This window comes from Tasmannia lanceolata, unplaced genomic scaffold (genome assembly GCF_043159265.1).
Source record: "Tasmannia lanceolata isolate RefF3 unplaced genomic scaffold, GAP_Taslan_0.1 ptg000002l, whole genome shotgun sequence".
Lineage (NCBI taxonomy): Eukaryota > Viridiplantae > Streptophyta > Magnoliopsida > Canellales > Winteraceae > Tasmannia > Tasmannia lanceolata.
Window position 1 is genome coordinate 39,886,042 of NW_027518679.1, and position 21,212 is coordinate 39,907,253.

The 21,212-nt window shown below is 41.4% G+C and overlaps 3 protein-coding genes across 3 annotated transcripts; 2 read left to right on the plus strand and 1 right to left on the minus strand.

Moving 5' to 3' along the window:
* The first annotated feature begins 557 nt into the window (after nucleotides 1–557).
* LOC143884754 (uncharacterized) lies at nucleotides 558–1,945 on the plus strand. Its single transcript, XM_077388516.1, has 2 exons — nucleotides 558–670; nucleotides 1,107–1,945. Exon 2 carries the CDS (start codon nucleotides 1,109–1,111, stop codon nucleotides 1,943–1,945), a length of 837 nt encoding a protein of 278 aa, XP_077244631.1. The 5' UTR covers nucleotides 558–670; nucleotides 1,107–1,108.
* A 5,600-nt stretch (nucleotides 1,946–7,545) lies between these two features.
* Nucleotides 7,546–8,933, plus strand: LOC143884761 (uncharacterized). Its single transcript, XM_077388529.1, has 2 exons — nucleotides 7,546–7,658; nucleotides 8,095–8,933. The coding sequence occupies exon 2, from the start codon at nucleotides 8,097–8,099 to the stop codon at nucleotides 8,931–8,933; it is 837 nt and encodes a 278-aa protein (XP_077244644.1). The 5' UTR covers nucleotides 7,546–7,658; nucleotides 8,095–8,096.
* A 5,901-nt stretch (nucleotides 8,934–14,834) lies between these two features.
* Nucleotides 14,835–17,631, minus strand: LOC143891639 (uncharacterized). Its single transcript, XM_077396184.1, has 3 exons — nucleotides 17,481–17,631; nucleotides 16,218–16,258; nucleotides 14,835–15,268 (listed from the first exon to the last, which is right to left on the minus strand). The coding sequence occupies exons 2-3, from the start codon at nucleotides 16,249–16,251 to the stop codon at nucleotides 14,835–14,837; spliced, it is 468 nt and encodes a 155-aa protein (XP_077252299.1). The 5' UTR covers nucleotides 16,252–16,258; nucleotides 17,481–17,631.
* Nucleotides 17,632–21,212: the final 3,581 nt, after the last annotated feature.

Sequence of the window (21,212 nt, forward strand, 5' to 3'; positions counted from 1 at the left end):
TATAATTGCATACAGTCTTGGTATGGAATGGATTCCGCCAGTAAGGTTGATCTCTGGTGGGGATCTAGTGCCCAACCTACCAGTGGGTGAGTACACTGGACGTGATCACGTAGACCGGTCAAATTTTATCTACCCGTAAGGTTGATCTCGGGCGGCCAGTAGGGAGTCCTCTGGCTATTGATATTGTGACATTGCGCACTTTTGGACCTGTGAGTCCTGCGAACGAGTGTTCGCCTTGGGTTACGCTACTTGCCAATAAGGTTGGAAATTGGCCACAGAGAAGACTGTTATGTTTGAAAATATATATTCTTGTCATTGATTTCCAAGTGAAAAAAAACTGCATAACCGAGTGGTTGGAACTGTTTTGTAAAAACATGTATTTTCTTATATAGCTTATGTAGAAATGATCTTCTTAATTCTTATCAATTTCTGCATTGGTTAAATTTTATGGCTTGTTACTTCTTTTCCGCACAAGTTTGTTTTTGTTTTCCTATTAGCTGGCTTGGATTTGGAAAACCGGCTGGGCTGTTAGCTCATTATGTGGTTTAACAAATTTCAGATACAGAGGAGCGGCAGTAGATTTGCTGAGATCAGGCACTTGGATTGGAGCCTAGGAGATTTGTTCTTTATTTCATTGTTCCAATTTAGAAACCTTTGATATTTTATTAAGGTGATTGTCTTGAAATAATTATTGTTGGATTTAGACTTATGGACCTAATCTATATTTGTATTTCATTATGAGACTAAAATTTCCGCATTTATTAGTTACTCTGATTGTTGAGAATAGTTGATCGAAAAAGGAGCCTTGCATGCTTGTGGGGGCGACCCTATGGGCGTGCGGCGGCTGTCACGTGCGCCTTACCTAGAATTATGGGTTCGGGGCGTGACAGTAAAGTGGTATCAGAGCAATAGGTTTAAGAACCGGTAGGACCTTAGGCAAAGGCAAATTGTATTTTTACTACAGGACCTTAGGCAAAGGCAAATTGTATTTTTACTACTTAGGTAAAGGCAAATTGTATTTTTACAATTTTTACTACTTACCTTCCGATTAGATGTAGGTATTTTATAATCTAGAGCCTTACTAGTGTTTGCTATTGTTGGGATAGGTATGGCTCGTACCAAGAGAATGACTGACCTTGCTCGTAGCACGACCCGACTTCAGCGAAACCCTATACCGGCTCCAGTGCAGCCAAATCAGGCGCAAGAGGAGGAGCCTCCCACCCCTATCATCCATACTGCAGAGGGAGGGACTCATCAGGAAGAGCAAGGGTTACCCCGATTAGAGCGGATGATGGAGACTTTGGTTGGGGTGGTGACCCAACAGCAGCAGCAGCCTCAGCATCATCCGCCACAGGTCGAGCCTCGTCAGCAGAATAGGATGACCGAGTTTCGGAGGATGGCCAATACATTTGGAGGGACCACTGATCCTCTCGTGGCTGATGAATGGTTGCAAGAGACCGAGAAAATCTTTGAATTTCTGGGGATGGCAGCGCCGGACAAAGTAGTAGCTGCCACGTTCATGCTTAGAGGAAGTGCAGATGCTTGGTGGAAGATGGAGAAGCGTGTCAGGGGGAGCGCTATCATTACATGGGATGAATTCTCTACAGCTTTCTATGACAAATATTTTCCTGATAGTGTGAGGATTCTGAAGGAAAATGATTTTTTCAATTTAAAGCAAGGGAACAGATCTGTCATAGATTATGAGGCAGAGTTTACGAGATTGGGAATGTTTGCACCCATATCGGTCATGGAGGACGACGGACTTCTTGCTCGCCGTTTCCAAGACGGACTCAGGGAGCCTATCAGGCATCGAGTAAAAGATTTCCAGCTGAAAACCTATGCAGATGTGTTGAGTAAGGCTTTACAGGTTGAGGAAGGAGTCATCAGGTCCCAACAGCATAGGGACCACCAGAAGAAGAAGTCAGTCAGGAGGTCCTCAGGTTAGAGGACATCACAATTGTACGAGACTTCCCTGATGTATTCCCTGAAGACTTGCCGGGGTTGCCTCCAGATAGAGAGATCGAGTTCTCCATTGATCTTGTACCTAGCACGGGTCCCATTTCTAAGGCTCCCTATCGAATGGCTCCAGTAGAGCTTAAGGAGTTGAGTGGGCAGTTGCAAGAACTTCTTGATAAGGGGTTGATCAGACCTAGTGTTTCTCCTTGGGGTGCACCAGTGCTATTTGTGAAGAAGAAAGATGGGAGTATGCGGTTGTGCATCGATTATAGAGAGCTAAACAAGGTAACTGTGAGAAATAAGTATCCATTGCCCAGGATCGAGGATCTATTTGATCAGTTACAGGGGTCTAAAGTATTCTCTAAGATCGATCTTCGCTCGGGTTACCATCAGTTGAAGATCAAGCCAGAAGATGTGCCCAAGTCAGCTTTCAGGACTAGATATGGACACTACGAGTTCTTAGTGTTGCCATTTGGTTTGACTAACGCACCCGCGGCATTTATGGATTTGATGAATAGGGTGTTCAAGCCATTCTTAGACAGATTTGTAGTAGTGTTCATAGATGACATCCTAATCTACTCAAAGAGCCATGAAGAGCATGAAAATCACTTAAGGCAGGTGTTGCAGGTATTGAGAGCAGAGCAGCTATATGCGAAATTCAAGAAGTGTGAGTTTTGGCTTGATAGAGTGGCTTTTCTGGGGCATGTGATTTCTAAGGATGGAGTGTCTGTGGACCCCCAAAAGATTGAGGCCGTAGTGGATTGGAGCAGGCCGTCTAATGTCGCCGAAATTCGCAGTTTCTTAGGTCTGGCGGGATATTACAGGAAATTCGTAGAGGGATTTTCACGGATTGCCGTACCACTGACCCGTCTAACACATAAGGGAACCAAGTTTGAATGGTCTGATAAGTGCGAGGAGAGCTTCCAAGAGTTGAAACGAAGGTTAGTATCGGCCCCAATCCTCACTATACCATCTGAGAGTGGAGGATTCACCATATATAGTGATGCCTCTAAGAGTGGTTTAGGTTGTGTGTTGATGCAACACGGAAAGGTAGTGGCCTATGCCTCCAGGCAGTTGAAGCCATATGAGCAGAACTATCCGACGCATGATCTAGAGTTAGCAGCAGTAGTGTTTGCATTGAAAATTTGGAGACACTACCTTTATGGGGAGCCATGTGAGGTCTTCACTGACCATAAAAGCCTAAAGTACTTGTTCACGCAAAAGGAGCTAAATATGCGTCAGAGGAGATGGCTTGAATTGCTACAGGACTATGACCTGACCATCAGCTATCATCCAGGGAAGGCTAATGTAGTAGCAGATGCTTTGAGCAGAAAGGCCCAGGGTAAGATGGCATCTTTGATAACTAATCAAAGGCAGATCATAGAGGACTTGAGGAGGTTGAGTATTGAGGTAAGACAGCACGAGCCTGGTCTGCAAATTGCGAACCTGAGAGTTCAGCCCACTTTGTTAGAGAGAATAAAGATTGCTCAGAGTACTGATGAGAGACTCCATAAGATCAGGGCAGAAGTTGAGGCAGGATCCCAATTAGATTTTCGAGTCCATGAGGATGGGTCCTTGAGGTTCGGAACTCGGTTGTGTGTGCCTGCTGATGCGGATCTCAAGAGGGAGATTATGGATGAGGCCCATAGTTCTACTTATTCAGTGCACCCTGGAAGCACCAAAATGTACAGGGACCTCAGAGAAATTTTCTGGTGGAATAACATGAAGCGAGAGATTGCAGAGTTTGTGGCTCGTTGTATAATCTGCCAGCAGGTCAAGATAGAGCATCAGAGACCTGCCGGGAAGTTAGAGCCCCTCCCTATTCCAGAGTGGAAATGGGAGCACATCACTATGGATTTTGTGACCGGTTTGCCAAAGACATTGAAGAAAAATGATGCCATTTGGGTTATAGTCGACAGGTTGACTAAGTCGGCTCACTTCTTGGCTTATAGAGTGGGTTCGACATTGGATCAGATGGCAGAGTGGTACTTGGAGGAGATTGTCAGGCTACATGGAGTGCCAGTGTCGATTGTGTCTGACAGAGACCCAAGGTTCGTGTCTCAGTTCTGGAGGAGTTTCCATAAGGCTTTGGGAACTAGGTTGAACTTCAGTACAGCGTATCATCCACAAACCGATGGCCAGTCAGAACGGACGATCCAGATATTGGAAGACATGCTGAGAGCATGTGCCTTGGATTTTAGAGGTTCTTGGGATCGGCAGTTACCTTTGGTGGAGTTCGCATACAACAATAGCTACCAATCCAGCATTCAGATGGCCCCTTATGAGGCCCTCTATGGTAGAAAGTGCAGGTCTCCCATCCATTGGGATGAGGTTGGTGAGAGGCAGATTTTGGGCCCGGAGCTAGTGCATCAGGCAGAAGAAAAGGTTCAATTGATCAGAGAGCGTCTCCGAGCAGCACAAAGTAGCACAAAGTAGGCAGAAGAGCTACGCTGATGTCAGGAGGCGTGAGCTTGAATTTGAGGTTGGAGATCGTGTTTTCTTGAGGGTGTCTCCCACTAAAGGAGTGGTCAGATTTGGCATTAGAGGAAAGTTGAATCCCAAGTATGTTGGACCATACGAAATTCTTAAAAGGGTCGGGACAGTTGCCTATCGCCTTGCACTACCACCCAGTTTGGCTGGGGTGCATAATGTCTTCCATGTCTCTATGCTGAGGAAGTACATCCCGGACCCGGACCGTGTAGTAGAATTGGCCCCTTTGCAACTCAGAGAGGATTTGTCATATGAGGAACACCCGGTGCGTATCGTTGATCGAAAGGACCAAGTTCTTAGAAGACGCACCATTCCCTATGTCAAGGTTCAGTGGAGAAATCACTCTGAGCGAGAAGCAACTTGGGAGCTTGAGGAGGAGATGCAGGAAAAGTACCCCCAGCTTTTTCAAGCACCAGGTATGTGAAATTCGAGGACGAAATTCTTTTTAGTGGGGGTATGATGTAATACCCGGTCCCAAGTATTTGGGTAATTATCCTTATCAAAGTGAACATATGATTTTTTTTTATAATGGGTGTCATTATAAAAAATTAAGCCAAGATTAATTGTTAGAAATGGGTGTTAGTATCAAATAAAAGTTGTGAATTTTCTTTGATATGGGTAATAATATCAAATGGACTAAAGTTAAATTAGGAATCAAATATGCAATCATTTTCAATATTCAATCATAAGGTAACAATCATGTGCTATTATCATCAATGACTAAAGTTAAATTAGGAATCAAATATGCAATCATTTTCAATATTCTATCTTAAGATAGCAATCATTTCAATATTGAAAAAGAAAGAAATGTGTGGGATGTTTGGAACCTTACGAGACTACAACCTTCTTCTTTTTTTTCTCTCCACTCTCTTCCTCTCATTGGATGAAGGTTAGTTGGTTAAATTAGGAATCAAATATGCAATCATTTTCAATATTTTATCTTAAGGTAGCAATCATTTCAATATTGAAAAAGAAAGAAATGTGTGGGATGTTTGGAACCTTGCGAGGCTACAACCTTTTCTCTCCACTCTACAACCTTTTCTCTCCACTCTCTTCTCTACAACTTTCTCACCACAACCTTTTCTCTCCACTCTCTTGCCTACAACTTTTTCTCTCCACTCTCTTCTCTCATTGGATGAAGGTTAGTTGTTGTGGGATTTAGAAAGGGGTGGTGTTGATGAAGGTTAGTAGTTGTGGGCTTTAGAAAGGGGTGGTGTTGATGAAGATTAGTTGTTGTGGGCTTTAGAAAGGGGTGGTGTTGATGAAGGTTAGTTGTTGTGGGCTTTAGAAAGAAGAAATATAGGTGTTGGATGTAGTTGTTGTGGGCTTTAGAAAGAAGAAATATAGGTGTTGGATGTAGTTGTTGTGGGCTTTAGAAAGAGGGAATATAGGTGGTGTTTGAGGCCATTGAGATGCTTGTAACTCTCCTACATTGGGATGCTTGTAACTCTCCTACAAGACCAAGTTCTACACCACTTTAGAACCATTGCAAAACAGTCCTAGAAGCCTTGCAAAACAGTCCTAGAAGCCCTTGCAAAACAGTCCTAGAAGCCATTGCAAAACAGTCCTAGAAGCCATTGCAAAACAGTCCTAGAAACCTCTGCAAATTGCTATTGCTGCCGGTAAATAAACTACTTTCCATCATCTTGTTGCCATAACCTTGTGTCCAAGAATCAAGGCCTACAAGACCTCATATTCCATCACATATGTCTTGAGATCAACTACGGTTGGGTGGATCTTCATCACGAATAATTGCCAAAATTCTGTAAGTTCATATTCTTACTCAGTCACCTTCTAGTTTCAGCTTTGCAAATTCCCTTCCTTGACAAGAACAAAAAGGAGGAAAAGAGTAGTCTTAATTAAATAAATTTGGTTGAGCAAATGGGATTGGAGTTTAGGTGCGAATAAATTTGGTTGAGCAAATGGGATTGGAGTTTAGGTGCGATGTGTTAGAAATGAGTTTTTAGAGCCGTCCTAATTTCTTTTCTTTTTAGAGGCACAATCAAATATGAAATCTTATTTAATAGGGACTGTTACACATTAGGATAGTTAAATGACCTTGGTTTACTTACTAATGTGAAGGGGAAAAAGAGGAGTTTTTGTCAACGTCAACGTCGTCCTAGAGAAAACAAAACAAAGTCAGAAATTCGTGCAAGAGGTAGGTGATCCTACCCTATGTCAGTGTATTATCAAATAATTACATTAGCTAAGTTGAAAGCTTTCTATTTCAATTTTTGCATATCTACTTTGACTTGGAACTTCTTTTGGAGAAGATTTTTACTGAACGTTTTTTTAGTATGTCATTCTACATAGTTGAATATCATTATGCATGGTATCCTTTAGTCTTGACATGTTTTCATCCCTATACATAAAAAGCTTTATGAAGAACATGATTTAGAAAACTAGAATTCATGAAGCAACAATTTGAAAAGCACTTTGTTTACGATATGTTTTCGTAGATTTGAAATGAGGGAAGTTCCCTATGGCTTGAAGCGTTACAAATTTATGGCATGGTATTGCAAACATTAAAATTGCTTCTCTCTATAATTGCATACAGTCTTGGTATGGAATGGATTCCGCCAGTAAGGTTGATCTCTGGTGGGGATCTAGTGCCCAACCTACCAGTGGGTGAGTACACTGGACGTGATCACGTAGACCGGTCAAATTTTATCTACCCGTAAGGTTGATCTCGGGCGGCCAGTAGGGAGTCCTCTGGCTATTGATATTGTGACATTGCGCACTTTTGGACCTGTGAGTCCTGCGAACGAGTGTTCGCCTTGGGTTACGCTACTTGCCAATAAGGTTGGAAATTGGCCACAGAGAAGACTGTTATGTTTGAAAATATATATTCTTGTCATTGATTTCCAAGTGAAAAAAAACTGCATAACCGAGTGGTTGGAACTGTTTTGTAAAAACATGTATTTTCTTATATAGCTTATGTAGAAATGATCTTCTTAATTCTTATCAATTTCTGCATTGGTTAAATTTTATGGCTTGTTACTTCTTTTCCGCACAAGTTTGTTTTTGTTTTCCTATTAGCTGGCTTGGATTTGGAAAACCGGCTGGGCTGTTAGCTCATTATGTGGTTTAACAAATTTCAGATACAGAGGAGCGGCAGTAGATTTGCTGAGATCAGGCACTTGGATTGGAGCCTAGGAGATTTGTTCTTTATTTCATTGTTCCAATTTAGAAACCTTTGATATTTTATTAAGGTGATTGTCTTGAAATAATTATTGTTGGATTTAGACTTATGGACCTAATCTATATTTGTATTTCATTATGAGACTAAAATTTCCGCATTTATTAGTTACTCTGATTGTTGAGAATAGTTGATCGAAAAAGGAGCCTTGCATGCTTGTGGGGGCGACCCTATGGGCGTGCGGCGGCTGTCACGTGCGCCTTACCTAGAATTATGGGTTCGGGGCGTGACAGTAAAGTGGTATCAGAGCAATAGGTTTAAGAACCGGTAGGACCTTAGGCAAAGGCAAATTGTATTTTTACTACAGGACCTTAGGCAAAGGCAAATTGTATTTTTACTACTTAGGTAAAGGCAAATTGTATTTTTACAATTTTTACTACTTACCTTCCGATTAGATGTAGGTATTTTATAATCTAGAGCCTTACTAGTGTTTGCTATTGTTGGGATAGGTATGGCTCGTACCAAGAGAATGACTGACCTTGCTCGTAGCACGACCCGACTTCAGCGAAACCCTATACCGGCTCCAGTGCAGCCAAATCAGGCGCAAGAGGAGGAGCCTCCCACCCCTATCATCCATACTGCAGAGGGAGGGACTCATCAGGAAGAGCAAGGGTTACCCCGATTAGAGCGGATGATGGAGACTTTGGTTGGGGTGGTGACCCAACAGCAGCAGCAGCCTCAGCATCATCCGCCACAGGTCGAGCCTCGTCAGCAGAATAGGATGACCGAGTTTCGGAGGATGGCCAATACATTTGGAGGGACCACTGATCCTCTCGTGGCTGATGAATGGTTGCAAGAGACCGAGAAAATCTTTGAATTTCTGGGGATGGCAGCGCCGGACAAAGTAGTAGCTGCCACGTTCATGCTTAGAGGAAGTGCAGATGCTTGGTGGAAGATGGAGAAGCGTGTCAGGGGGAGCGCTATCATTACATGGGATGAATTCTCTACAGCTTTCTATGACAAATATTTTCCTGATAGTGTGAGGATTCTGAAGGAAAATGATTTTTTCAATTTAAAGCAAGGGAACAGATCTGTCATAGATTATGAGGCAGAGTTTACGAGATTGGGAATGTTTGCACCCATATCGGTCATGGAGGACGACGGACTTCTTGCTCGCCGTTTCCAAGACGGACTCAGGGAGCCTATCAGGCATCGAGTAAAAGATTTCCAGCTGAAAACCTATGCAGATGTGTTGAGTAAGGCTTTACAGGTTGAGGAAGGAGTCATCAGGTCCCAACAGCATAGGGACCACCAGAAGAAGAAGTCAGTCAGGAGGTCCTCAGGTTAGAGGACATCACAATTGTACGAGACTTCCCTGATGTATTCCCTGAAGACTTGCCGGGGTTGCCTCCAGATAGAGAGATCGAGTTCTCCATTGATCTTGTACCTAGCACGGGTCCCATTTCTAAGGCTCCCTATCGAATGGCTCCAGTAGAGCTTAAGGAGTTGAGTGGGCAGTTGCAAGAACTTCTTGATAAGGGGTTGATCAGACCTAGTGTTTCTCCTTGGGGTGCACCAGTGCTATTTGTGAAGAAGAAAGATGGGAGTATGCGGTTGTGCATCGATTATAGAGAGCTAAACAAGGTAACTGTGAGAAATAAGTATCCATTGCCCAGGATCGAGGATCTATTTGATCAGTTACAGGGGTCTAAAGTATTCTCTAAGATCGATCTTCGCTCGGGTTACCATCAGTTGAAGATCAAGCCAGAAGATGTGCCCAAGTCAGCTTTCAGGACTAGATATGGACACTACGAGTTCTTAGTGTTGCCATTTGGTTTGACTAACGCACCCGCGGCATTTATGGATTTGATGAATAGGGTGTTCAAGCCATTCTTAGACAGATTTGTAGTAGTGTTCATAGATGACATCCTAATCTACTCAAAGAGCCATGAAGAGCATGAAAATCACTTAAGGCAGGTGTTGCAGGTATTGAGAGCAGAGCAGCTATATGCGAAATTCAAGAAGTGTGAGTTTTGGCTTGATAGAGTGGCTTTTCTGGGGCATGTGATTTCTAAGGATGGAGTGTCTGTGGACCCCCAAAAGATTGAGGCCGTAGTGGATTGGAGCAGGCCGTCTAATGTCGCCGAAATTCGCAGTTTCTTAGGTCTGGCGGGATATTACAGGAAATTCGTAGAGGGATTTTCACGGATTGCCGTACCACTGACCCGTCTAACACATAAGGGAACCAAGTTTGAATGGTCTGATAAGTGCGAGGAGAGCTTCCAAGAGTTGAAACGAAGGTTAGTATCGGCCCCAATCCTCACTATACCATCTGAGAGTGGAGGATTCACCATATATAGTGATGCCTCTAAGAGTGGTTTAGGTTGTGTGTTGATGCAACACGGAAAGGTAGTGGCCTATGCCTCCAGGCAGTTGAAGCCATATGAGCAGAACTATCCGACGCATGATCTAGAGTTAGCAGCAGTAGTGTTTGCATTGAAAATTTGGAGACACTACCTTTATGGGGAGCCATGTGAGGTCTTCACTGACCATAAAAGCCTAAAGTACTTGTTCACGCAAAAGGAGCTAAATATGCGTCAGAGGAGATGGCTTGAATTGCTACAGGACTATGACCTGACCATCAGCTATCATCCAGGGAAGGCTAATGTAGTAGCAGATGCTTTGAGCAGAAAGGCCCAGGGTAAGATGGCATCTTTGATAACTAATCAAAGGCAGATCATAGAGGACTTGAGGAGGTTGAGTATTGAGGTAAGACAGCACGAGCCTGGTCTGCAAATTGCGAACCTGAGAGTTCAGCCCACTTTGTTAGAGAGAATAAAGATTGCTCAGAGTACTGATGAGAGACTCCATAAGATCAGGGCAGAAGTTGAGGCAGGATCCCAATTAGATTTTCGAGTCCATGAGGATGGGTCCTTGAGGTTCGGAACTCGGTTGTGTGTGCCTGCTGATGCGGATCTCAAGAGGGAGATTATGGATGAGGCCCATAGTTCTACTTATTCAGTGCACCCTGGAAGCACCAAAATGTACAGGGACCTCAGAGAAATTTTCTGGTGGAATAACATGAAGCGAGAGATTGCAGAGTTTGTGGCTCGTTGTATAATCTGCCAGCAGGTCAAGATAGAGCATCAGAGACCTGCCGGGAAGTTAGAGCCCCTCCCTATTCCAGAGTGGAAATGGGAGCACATCACTATGGATTTTGTGACCGGTTTGCCAAAGACATTGAAGAAAAATGATGCCATTTGGGTTATAGTCGACAGGTTGACTAAGTCGGCTCACTTCTTGGCTTATAGAGTGGGTTCGACATTGGATCAGATGGCAGAGTGGTACTTGGAGGAGATTGTCAGGCTACATGGAGTGCCAGTGTCGATTGTGTCTGACAGAGACCCAAGGTTCGTGTCTCAGTTCTGGAGGAGTTTCCATAAGGCTTTGGGAACTAGGTTGAACTTCAGTACAGCGTATCATCCACAAACCGATGGCCAGTCAGAACGGACGATCCAGATATTGGAAGACATGCTGAGAGCATGTGCCTTGGATTTTAGAGGTTCTTGGGATCGGCAGTTACCTTTGGTGGAGTTCGCATACAACAATAGCTACCAATCCAGCATTCAGATGGCCCCTTATGAGGCCCTCTATGGTAGAAAGTGCAGGTCTCCCATCCATTGGGATGAGGTTGGTGAGAGGCAGATTTTGGGCCCGGAGCTAGTGCATCAGGCAGAAGAAAAGGTTCAATTGATCAGAGAGCGTCTCCGAGCAGCACAAAGTAGCACAAAGTAGGCAGAAGAGCTACGCTGATGTCAGGAGGCGTGAGCTTGAATTTGAGGTTGGAGATCGTGTTTTCTTGAGGGTGTCTCCCACTAAAGGAGTGGTCAGATTTGGCATTAGAGGAAAGTTGAATCCCAAGTATGTTGGACCATACGAAATTCTTAAAAGGGTCGGGACAGTTGCCTATCGCCTTGCACTACCACCCAGTTTGGCTGGGGTGCATAATGTCTTCCATGTCTCTATGCTGAGGAAGTACATCCCGGACCCGGACCGTGTAGTAGAATTGGCCCCTTTGCAACTCAGAGAGGATTTGTCATATGAGGAACACCCGGTGCGTATCGTTGATCGAAAGGACCAAGTTCTTAGAAGACGCACCATTCCCTATGTCAAGGTTCAGTGGAGAAATCACTCTGAGCGAGAAGCAACTTGGGAGCTTGAGGAGGAGATGCAGGAAAAGTACCCCCAGCTTTTTCAAGCACCAGGTATGTGAAATTCGAGGACGAAATTCTTTTTAGTGGGGGTATGATGTAATACCCGGTCCCAAGTATTTGGGTAATTATCCTTATCAAAGTGAACATATGATTTTTTTTTATAATGGGTGTCATTATAAAAAATTAAGCCAAGATTAATTGTTAGAAATGGGTGTTAGTATCAAATAAAAGTTGTGAATTTTCTTTGATATGGGTAATAATATCAAATGGACTAAAGTTAAATTAGGAATCAAATATGCAATCATTTTCAATATTCAATCATAAGGTAACAATCATGTGCTATTATCATCAATGACTAAAGTTAAATTAGGAATCAAATATGCAATCATTTTCAATATTCTATCTTAAGATAGCAATCATTTCAATATTGAAAAAGAAAGAAATGTGTGGGATGTTTGGAACCTTACGAGACTACAACCTTCTTCTTTTTTTTCTCTCCACTCTCTTCCTCTCATTGGATGAAGGTTAGTTGGTTAAATTAGGAATCAAATATGCAATCATTTTCAATATTTTATCTTAAGGTAGCAATCATTTCAATATTGAAAAAGAAAGAAATGTGTGGGATGTTTGGAACCTTGCGAGGCTACAACCTTTTCTCTCCACTCTACAACCTTTTCTCTCCACTCTCTTCTCTACAACTTTCTCACCACAACCTTTTCTCTCCACTCTCTTGCCTACAACTTTTTCTCTCCACTCTCTTCTCTCATTGGATGAAGGTTAGTTGTTGTGGGATTTAGAAAGGGGTGGTGTTGATGAAGGTTAGTAGTTGTGGGCTTTAGAAAGGGGTGGTGTTGATGAAGATTAGTTGTTGTGGGCTTTAGAAAGGGGTGGTGTTGATGAAGGTTAGTTGTTGTGGGCTTTAGAAAGAAGAAATATAGGTGTTGGATGTAGTTGTTGTGGGCTTTAGAAAGAAGAAATATAGGTGTTGGATGTAGTTGTTGTGGGCTTTAGAAAGAGGGAATATAGGTGGTGTTTGAGGCCATTGAGATGCTTGTAACTCTCCTACATTGGGATGCTTGTAACTCTCCTACAAGACCAAGTTCTACACCACTTTAGAACCATTGCAAAACAGTCCTAGAAGCCTTGCAAAACAGTCCTAGAAGCCCTTGCAAAACAGTCCTAGAAGCCATTGCAAAACAGTCCTAGAAGCCATTGCAAAACAGTCCTAGAAACCTCTGCAAATTGCTATTGCTGCCGGTAAATAAACTACTTTCCATCATCTTGTTGCCATAACCTTGTGTCCAAGAATCAAGGCCTACAAGACCTCATATTCCATCACATATGTCTTGAGATCAACTACGGTTGGGTGGATCTTCATCACGAATAATTGCCAAAATTCTGTAAGTTCATATTCTTACTCAGTCACCTTCTAGTTTCAGCTTTGCAAATTCCCTTCCTTGACAAGAACAAAAAGGAGGAAAAGAGTAGTCTTAATTAAATAAATTTGGTTGAGCAAATGGGATTGGAGTTTAGGTGCGAATAAATTTGGTTGAGCAAATGGGATTGGAGTTTAGGTGCGATGTGTTAGAAATGAGTTTTTAGAGCCGTCCTAATTTCTTTTCTTTTTAGAGGCACAATCAAATATGAAATCTTATTTAATAGGGACTGTTACACATTAGGATAGTTAAATGACCTTGGTTTACTTACTAATGTGAAGGGGAAAAAGAGGAGTTTTTGTCAACGTCAACGTCGTCCTAGAGAAAACAAAACAAAGTCAGAAATTCGTGCAAGAGGTAGGTGATCCTACCCTATGTCAGTGTATTATCAAATAATTACATTAGCTAAGTTGAAAGCTTTCTATTTCAATTTTTGCATATCTACTTTGACTTGGAACTTCTTTTGGAGAAGATTTTTACTGAACGTTTTTTTAGTATGTCATTCTACATAGTTGAATATCATTATGCATGGTATCCTTTAGTCTTGACATGTTTTCATCCCTATACATAAAAAGCTTTATGAAGAACATGATTTAGAAAACTAGAATTCATGAAGCAACAATTTGAAAAGCACTTTGTTTACGATATGTTTTCGTAGATTTGAAATGAGGGAAGTTCCCTATGGCTTGAAGCGTTACAAATTTATGGCATGGTATTGCAAACATTAAAATTGCTTCTCTCTATAATTGCATACAGTCTTGGTATGGAATGGATTCCGCCAGTAAGGTTGATCTCTGGTGGGGATCTAGTGCCCAACCTACCAGTGGGTGAGTACACTGGACGTGATCACGTAGACCGGTCAAATTTTATCTACCCGTAAGGTTGATCTCGGGCGGCCAGTAGGGAGTCCTCTGGCTATTGATATTGTGACATTGCGCACTTTTGGACCTGTGAGTCCTGCGAACGAGTGTTCGCCTTGGGTTACGCTACTTGCCAATAAGGTTGGAAATTGGCCACAGAGAAGACTGTTATGTTTGAAAATATATATTCTTGTCATTGATTTCCAAGTGAAAAAAAACTGCATAACCGAGTGGTTGGAACTGTTTTGTAAAAACATGTATTTTCTTATATAGCTTATGTAGAAATGATCTTCTTAATTCTTATCAATTTCTGCATTGGTTAAATTTTATGGCTTGTTACTTCTTTTCCGCACAAGTTTGTTTTTGTTTTCCTATTAGCTGGCTTGGATTTGGAAAACCGGCTGGGCTGTTAGCTCATTATGTGGTTTAACAAATTTCAGATACAGAGGAGCGGCAGTAGATTTGCTGAGATCAGGCACTTGGATTGGAGCCTAGGAGATTTGTTCTTTATTTCATTGTTCCAATTTAGAAACCTTTGATATTTTATTAAGGTGATTGTCTTGAAATAATTATTGTTGGATTTAGACTTATGGACCTAATCTATATTTGTATTTCATTATGAGACTAAAATTTCCGCATTTATTAGTTACTCTGATTGTTGAGAATAGTTGATCGAAAAAGGAGCCTTGCATGCTTGTGGGGGCGACCCTATGGGCGTGCGGCGGCTGTCACGTGCGCCTTACCTAGAATTATGGGTTCGGGGCGTGACAGATGGGTTGGTGGTATCGGTGGCAGTGGGCCCCATCATGAAAGAAATATCGGCCCCACCAACATCAACCTTAGCTGACACGGCTGAAGCAGAGTCTTCGGATGCCTCACCGCTCTTATCATTTCTGTTAACGGAAACTAAAGCTGATAAAGCCTCACCGATCTTATCGTTGACATTAACAGAAACTAAAGCTGATGAAGGCTTCAAAATGAAATTTGGAAGAAGATCTCCACTGTTAATCACTTCCTCTGGCCTCCTCACTTCTTCTCTCTTTGTTATCTCATGAATCGGATAATCCCATACGTTAATATCCAATACAACGGGAATCTTCGCCATCTTTTCAGCCTCCTTGCCAACATGGTCAGACTTCCGACGACATTCCCCTCCCATCTCCTCCATGAAAACTACAAAGAACATAGAGAGAACAAAGTAGCTAAGGAATTGGAGCCAAGTACAAAAAAGGTTGTGAATATATAAGGAGAGAGACTGCCAGTGTGGCTTAGCAGATTCTGCTACGTAGGATCTCACTCTAGGTTAAAATCCATCTTCCTAATTTTTACTTTTTAGCCCACTTTTAAGAGGCTGCTGTTAGATCGAATACCAAGTGCGGAAATTTTGATGAACCACCTACGCTCTAGCACCATATAATATCTCTTATAATTCAGATTAGGGGTGCAAGATTGGCCCTGTGAGCCCTGACCCGCCCTGAGCCCGAACAGGGTCAGGGTTGGAAAATCTGACCCTCAGGGTGGGTTTGGGTACATTTTTTTGGCCCTGACTCAGGATCGGGTCGGGTCGGGTTTAGGGTTGATACCCCTGCCCGACCCGACCCCCTTTAAACTTTACCCCGGCCCGCCTTGACCGACCTGACCCTGTTTACACTTTACCTGCGGCCCACCCTTGAGCCTTTCTGTTTTTCATTTCTCCATCTATTGGGTTTTGGTTATGTATTTATCACCAAAAATCATATATCAATTAGAATAATAGATTGTGTGGAAGTATTTTGATCTTTTACGATAAAACAGACCGAAAACATGTAAAATTGCCCGGCTAGGTCCGACCCAAGCAGGGCCAGCCCGGCCCGGCTAGGTCCAATCATGGTCGGCCCAGCCCAATTAGGGCCAATCAGGGCGGGCAAGGGTTGGGCTGAACCCTGTAGGGCGGGCATTGGGTTGAGTATTTTCGGCCCTGGCTCAGGGCCAAGGCTAAGGTAATGGCAGCTAGGGTTGGGCTAGGGTTTTACAAAACCAGACCCAACCCGACGCTGTTGCAGCCCTAATTCAGATAATATTAAAAAACAAAGAAATCAATAGTCCATCCACATATAAAGAGCAAAGAAGTTTAGACTCGTACCTCTTTTTCCTATATCACCCATTCCATTCAACATCTTAATCCTGTCAATTTACATACATATAAGCACAATGAAACAAGAAAAGCAACGGTATTTTCATTTCTTGTTTTGGTTACTTCTACCATTTCAGTTTTTCATTTCTTGTTTTGGTTACTTCTACATTTCAGTTTTACTCAAGCTCGTTTGTTAGAGCTTCAATTAACTAGTTATGGAGAAACAAAAGGGGTGGAGATAGGATTTACAGTCATGCAAGCTTGCTTATAATGAAAAGTGGCCATTCAAGCATATCTGAATGTAATTAATTCTGAATTAAGGTAACCGTGTGATGTGTGATGTTAAACAATTTAAGCTAAAGTCTGAATCTACACCGTGATGTGATGTGAAACTATTAGTGATGGGTTTCCTTTTCATAATTTAAAGGGAAATAATATGATTATACTTAATTTAGTAGGTTTGATACCATCATAAATTGAAGGTCCTTTCAGATAAAAATGGAACAAGGCTGGTTGGAATTACCTTTTTAAGTGGGTAAAAACAGATTTGCTAGGGACTTTCAAAGAACGGCATTTAGTGCCGCACTGTTACATGAGACAGCGGCCACCTCAGAAGATTTATATGAACAAGCCAAAATCTGCCGAAAAGTCAGCCAGCCGCGATGTCTCTTGTAACAGGCAGCCGCGATGTCGTCTTTATTGTGATCTGTTTTTCTAACTTCACTTCTTCCCAAAATCTCATGAGGTAAGTTATTTGTTGTCTAACCCAATAGAAGTATTGTTGCCCCATGCTTAAATATGCAAATGATGATTAACAAAGGCCACGTTTGGAATTTGGATTGTAGGAAATATTTCTGGTGAAAAAAATTCCTAAGAAAATTATTTGGAAAAACAACAGAACAAGACATGGCTGATCAAGGGGGAAAATAATCAGCCAAATGAAAAATAAGGAATTTATGAAAAAAATTCTTTTCCAAAGATTTCCAAAAATTTTCTTCAATCTAAACAGTGCCAATATGTTTCCGCACTTTCCGCACTTTCGGAAATGGAAAAGTCATTCACGTGAAAAAGAAAGTTCCAATAAAAAGTAAAACAAAAGAATCAGAAGACAGACTTGAGAAAAACAGATTAAAAAACTGAATACACTCGGAAAAAAAAAAAAACACACACACACAATTTGAGAGAATAAAACCCAAATGGAAAATGGCCAGACTTAGTTGAATAGCTACCAAATCGATGAAAAATTCTAGAAAGGAAAGAATAAACCCTCACCTTCTTAAGATGACTCCGTCTCTTTTTCTTACTCATCTCTGCTATCTTGCCTCTCTTCTCTCTCAGCCCTATTGTGGAACAACAAGAGGAGGTGTCCTTTTATAATAATCCTAAGGGTAGTGATAACTCCACCCTGTTTTTTTCATTTTCACGATTTCTTCTTATTGGGTGGAGATATAATAATGAGGCTTTTGCAAAAAAAATCCTAATACTTTGCTTTATTTGGAAAAAGAATCTTCTAGATTGACAATTTGGTAACAGCTGGAGTTGACGTTTGAATTACCTTTACGTGGATAGACAATACGTGGACTGCCAAAAATAACCTTGTAAAAGGACCAAAATATCCATGACATTCAATGATAAGTTCCCATTTAAGGATGTGGGAATATCCCGGACGATTTTCAAAGATCTTAGAAAATCGTTTAGGAGAAGAAGATATCGAGAAGGGTTAGTAAAGGGGAAGGCTAGCTGATTTTTTGCCTCTGAAGGGGAGGTGTGTTTAGGACGAACTCTATTTGGGGAGGTGTGTTCAGGAAAACTAAACGCCAAGTAGGATGGACGCTACATGGGGAGGTGTGTTTAGGAGAATAACTAGTAAGAGAGAGCTAATTTTTTGCCTAAGTATTCTACTTAACACCTCTTTAGAAATAGAATCGTTTTGGGAGCGAACATGATCCAAACCATCCATTTGATTGCTTACAATGTAAATAGGTTGTGCCCCAAAAATCATTTCAATGGGATGATTGGAACCCTCCAATCTATAGATGTTTCCATAATATGCAGTTTCTCTTTAGTTTGGAGGGCTTGAATCATCAGATGGAAGGGCTAGGATCATTTGATGGAAATGAGATTTTGGGGTGTAGCCTATTTACGTCATGGCCCATCAAATGGATTGTTTGGATCATCCAATGGTGTGGCAGGCCGTACAATACTTCATTTTGTAAATTATGGGTGGGGTCAACAATGTTGGGCCCACCAATGGAGAGAGAATACAATATGGAAACATTGCTTGATGTGATTTAGAGAGAGAGATTTGAAGATATATTAAAGATGACCTTTATATCAAGAGAATGCAATCCAAAAGAGAATCAGGGAGCTTTATTCGGTATTAGAAAGTTATTATTCGGAAGTAAATATTAAAAAGTTAATTGAGTAAAGAGAGAATCGTTGGATTGTTGCGAAAGGGATCCCCCCCCCCCCCCCCCCCCCGATATTGTAGGAAACAATCCATAATAGCAATATGATTTTAAGGTGCCATAATAGGAGATTTGGTGTTTATGTTTTTTGCGTTAAATCTAAAGAAGATGCCACGTAGGATCAAACGCCAGATGGGGGACTGTCCACGTGAAAAGTGAAACTAATAGATTACTAGGGATGTCTCCTGCTTGTCTGCAGACATGGCATGCAGACACTACAGGTAATTTTTTTGGTAGATAGATTTCTCAGGACAACCCCCACCATTGCTCTATGTGGTTGACAACCAAACACCACTCACCACTACTTACTACTATTCTATGAGGTATCTACAAGGTAACCATAGGGCTTATCTCCTCCCTGTTGACTGCTTACACTGTTTACTTTACGAGGTAACTAGGTGCAACCAAAGTGACAACCTAGGTGGGACTTAGGGCACTCCGATGAATGTCCTGATTCAAAATAGATCACGAAAGCAGTTTGAAAATGATCCGACGTACTATTAAGAAACTTGAGACCGAGACATAGATCCGATCCTAAATGGATCCATTGATAGCCCTACCTATGATTAAGTTATGTTTCGGCCAACCCATTAAATATATAGAAAACTAGTGGGACTCCCTGTGCGATGCACTGAAAGACTAAAGAAATATGTTTTAAAATGTATTTTTCCTAAAAGGATGCAATTTGGAAATGCAGTGTGCCTAAAACCCTAAGGAAAAAAGACTGACAATTTTTTAAAATTAAATGTTGAAATAAAAGCCGAAATTATATTTGACAATATTGAAATAAAATTTAAAAAAATGATATTTCCTCACTTCTCTCTTAACCCTAATGTGGAACAAGAGGAGGAGGTGTCGTTTTATAATAATCCTAAGGGTAGTGATATCTCCACCCCTTTTTTCATTTTCCATTGCCTATAATATACAACAAAAAGAACCTTTCAAAAATGGAAATGGGAGTTAACAATGAAATAAAATAAAGTTCTCATTTTTTTAGCATTGACGAAATATGCTTACAAAAGGTACTTCATATTGAGGGGATAAGAAATCATTTGTCTATAAAGAATCACATCAGATGTACAATGGTCTATCAAGAAATTTGAAGTAGATGAGTTGGACAGATATAAAGCTTGGATACTAGCCAAGCAAAATGTGCTCAAGAACAACTAATTTACATTAGACATTTTCACTGTATAGTCCAAAAGGCCTACAAACTAACCAACTATTTCCACTGCCTAATCGAGGGCAGCACTAGAAAGCAAAAAATCCTAAACAACTTTGGCTATTCTGTTACATAAAACCCAATAGCGATGCCAACAGGTTGTTAGAGAAAAAGGGACTTCGAAGATGTCATTCCTCAACATGTATAATCCAGAGCATGATAAAAACTTAATAAAAAATGAAATTCTACCCAAAAATCAGGATGAAAAAAAGTTACACTACTATTGCAAAATTAGCACCATTCAGAAGAACTCCATCACAACGACAAGAAAAGAGAGGAGATTGTGTACCTTATTTTGTGTTATGCTTCATCATTCATCATCCAGAATCTTTTTCTTATTATTGGAGAGTTTTCTAGATAGAATCTCCTGTTTAAGGGGGATCGTTGCGAGATTTAGTGGAGCCTTCATTGTGTTGAAAGAAACTGAAGAGTAGAAAGAGCAAATCTCCCAACCTTTACCTTTGGATCATTGTAGAATCGGAGAGGGCAAATCGATCTATTAACTGCCCGTCTTGGCAATCATTCTCCATCACGACAGGAACCCATCCATGTTGTCTTATTATATGAAAATGGTAAGTTCTTTCAAGCTCGGTATGTATAATTATGGTAGTGAGACGGTGGAATTGGAGAGGAATCGTCAATGGAAACGGTGAAGTCCAACAGATTTCCATATTAAGGGTGGGGAGATTGAGGTATGGAAAGGGCCATGTAGGATTTATACGCCAATTTCTCCGAAGGATGCTTGGAGAGAATTGGAAACGATTCGGCCTCAAGTTCACCTAATTAATTTTTATAAATGCTCTTTACATATTTTGATTTTCTGGTGAAAAATTATGAATGGGTTGTCATGTAGGAAAATAAGCTGGCATGTAGATTTGAGGGGGAAGGGGAGGCTTTCCACGTAGGCATGAACAGTGAAACCTACCTTCCTCCTAATAATATATATAGATTCTTATACATGGGTGGATCAAAATGTCCCTTCCCATCAAATCATGACTTGTAAAATTGTGGGAACCACCATATACATGGGCTTGTATGGTTGGGAATATCATTTTTAGTTTCATGGCATTCTGTAAAACATAGACACTGAGAATTTGAACAAACCAACATGATTCATTGATGTTTACTTTTCCTATTGTGGGTGCTTGACTGTTTTCTTCCGTATTGGAATATCACTTATTTCTCGGCTTTGTCTATTGTAGCATAGAACCCTTTTGAAGTGGTCGATTAATTTGCAGCAGGTGGGGGACGTAAGAAAAGCAGATGGATATTGAAATCCCAGTTCAGCCATAATATTTCAAGGTTGTTGATATC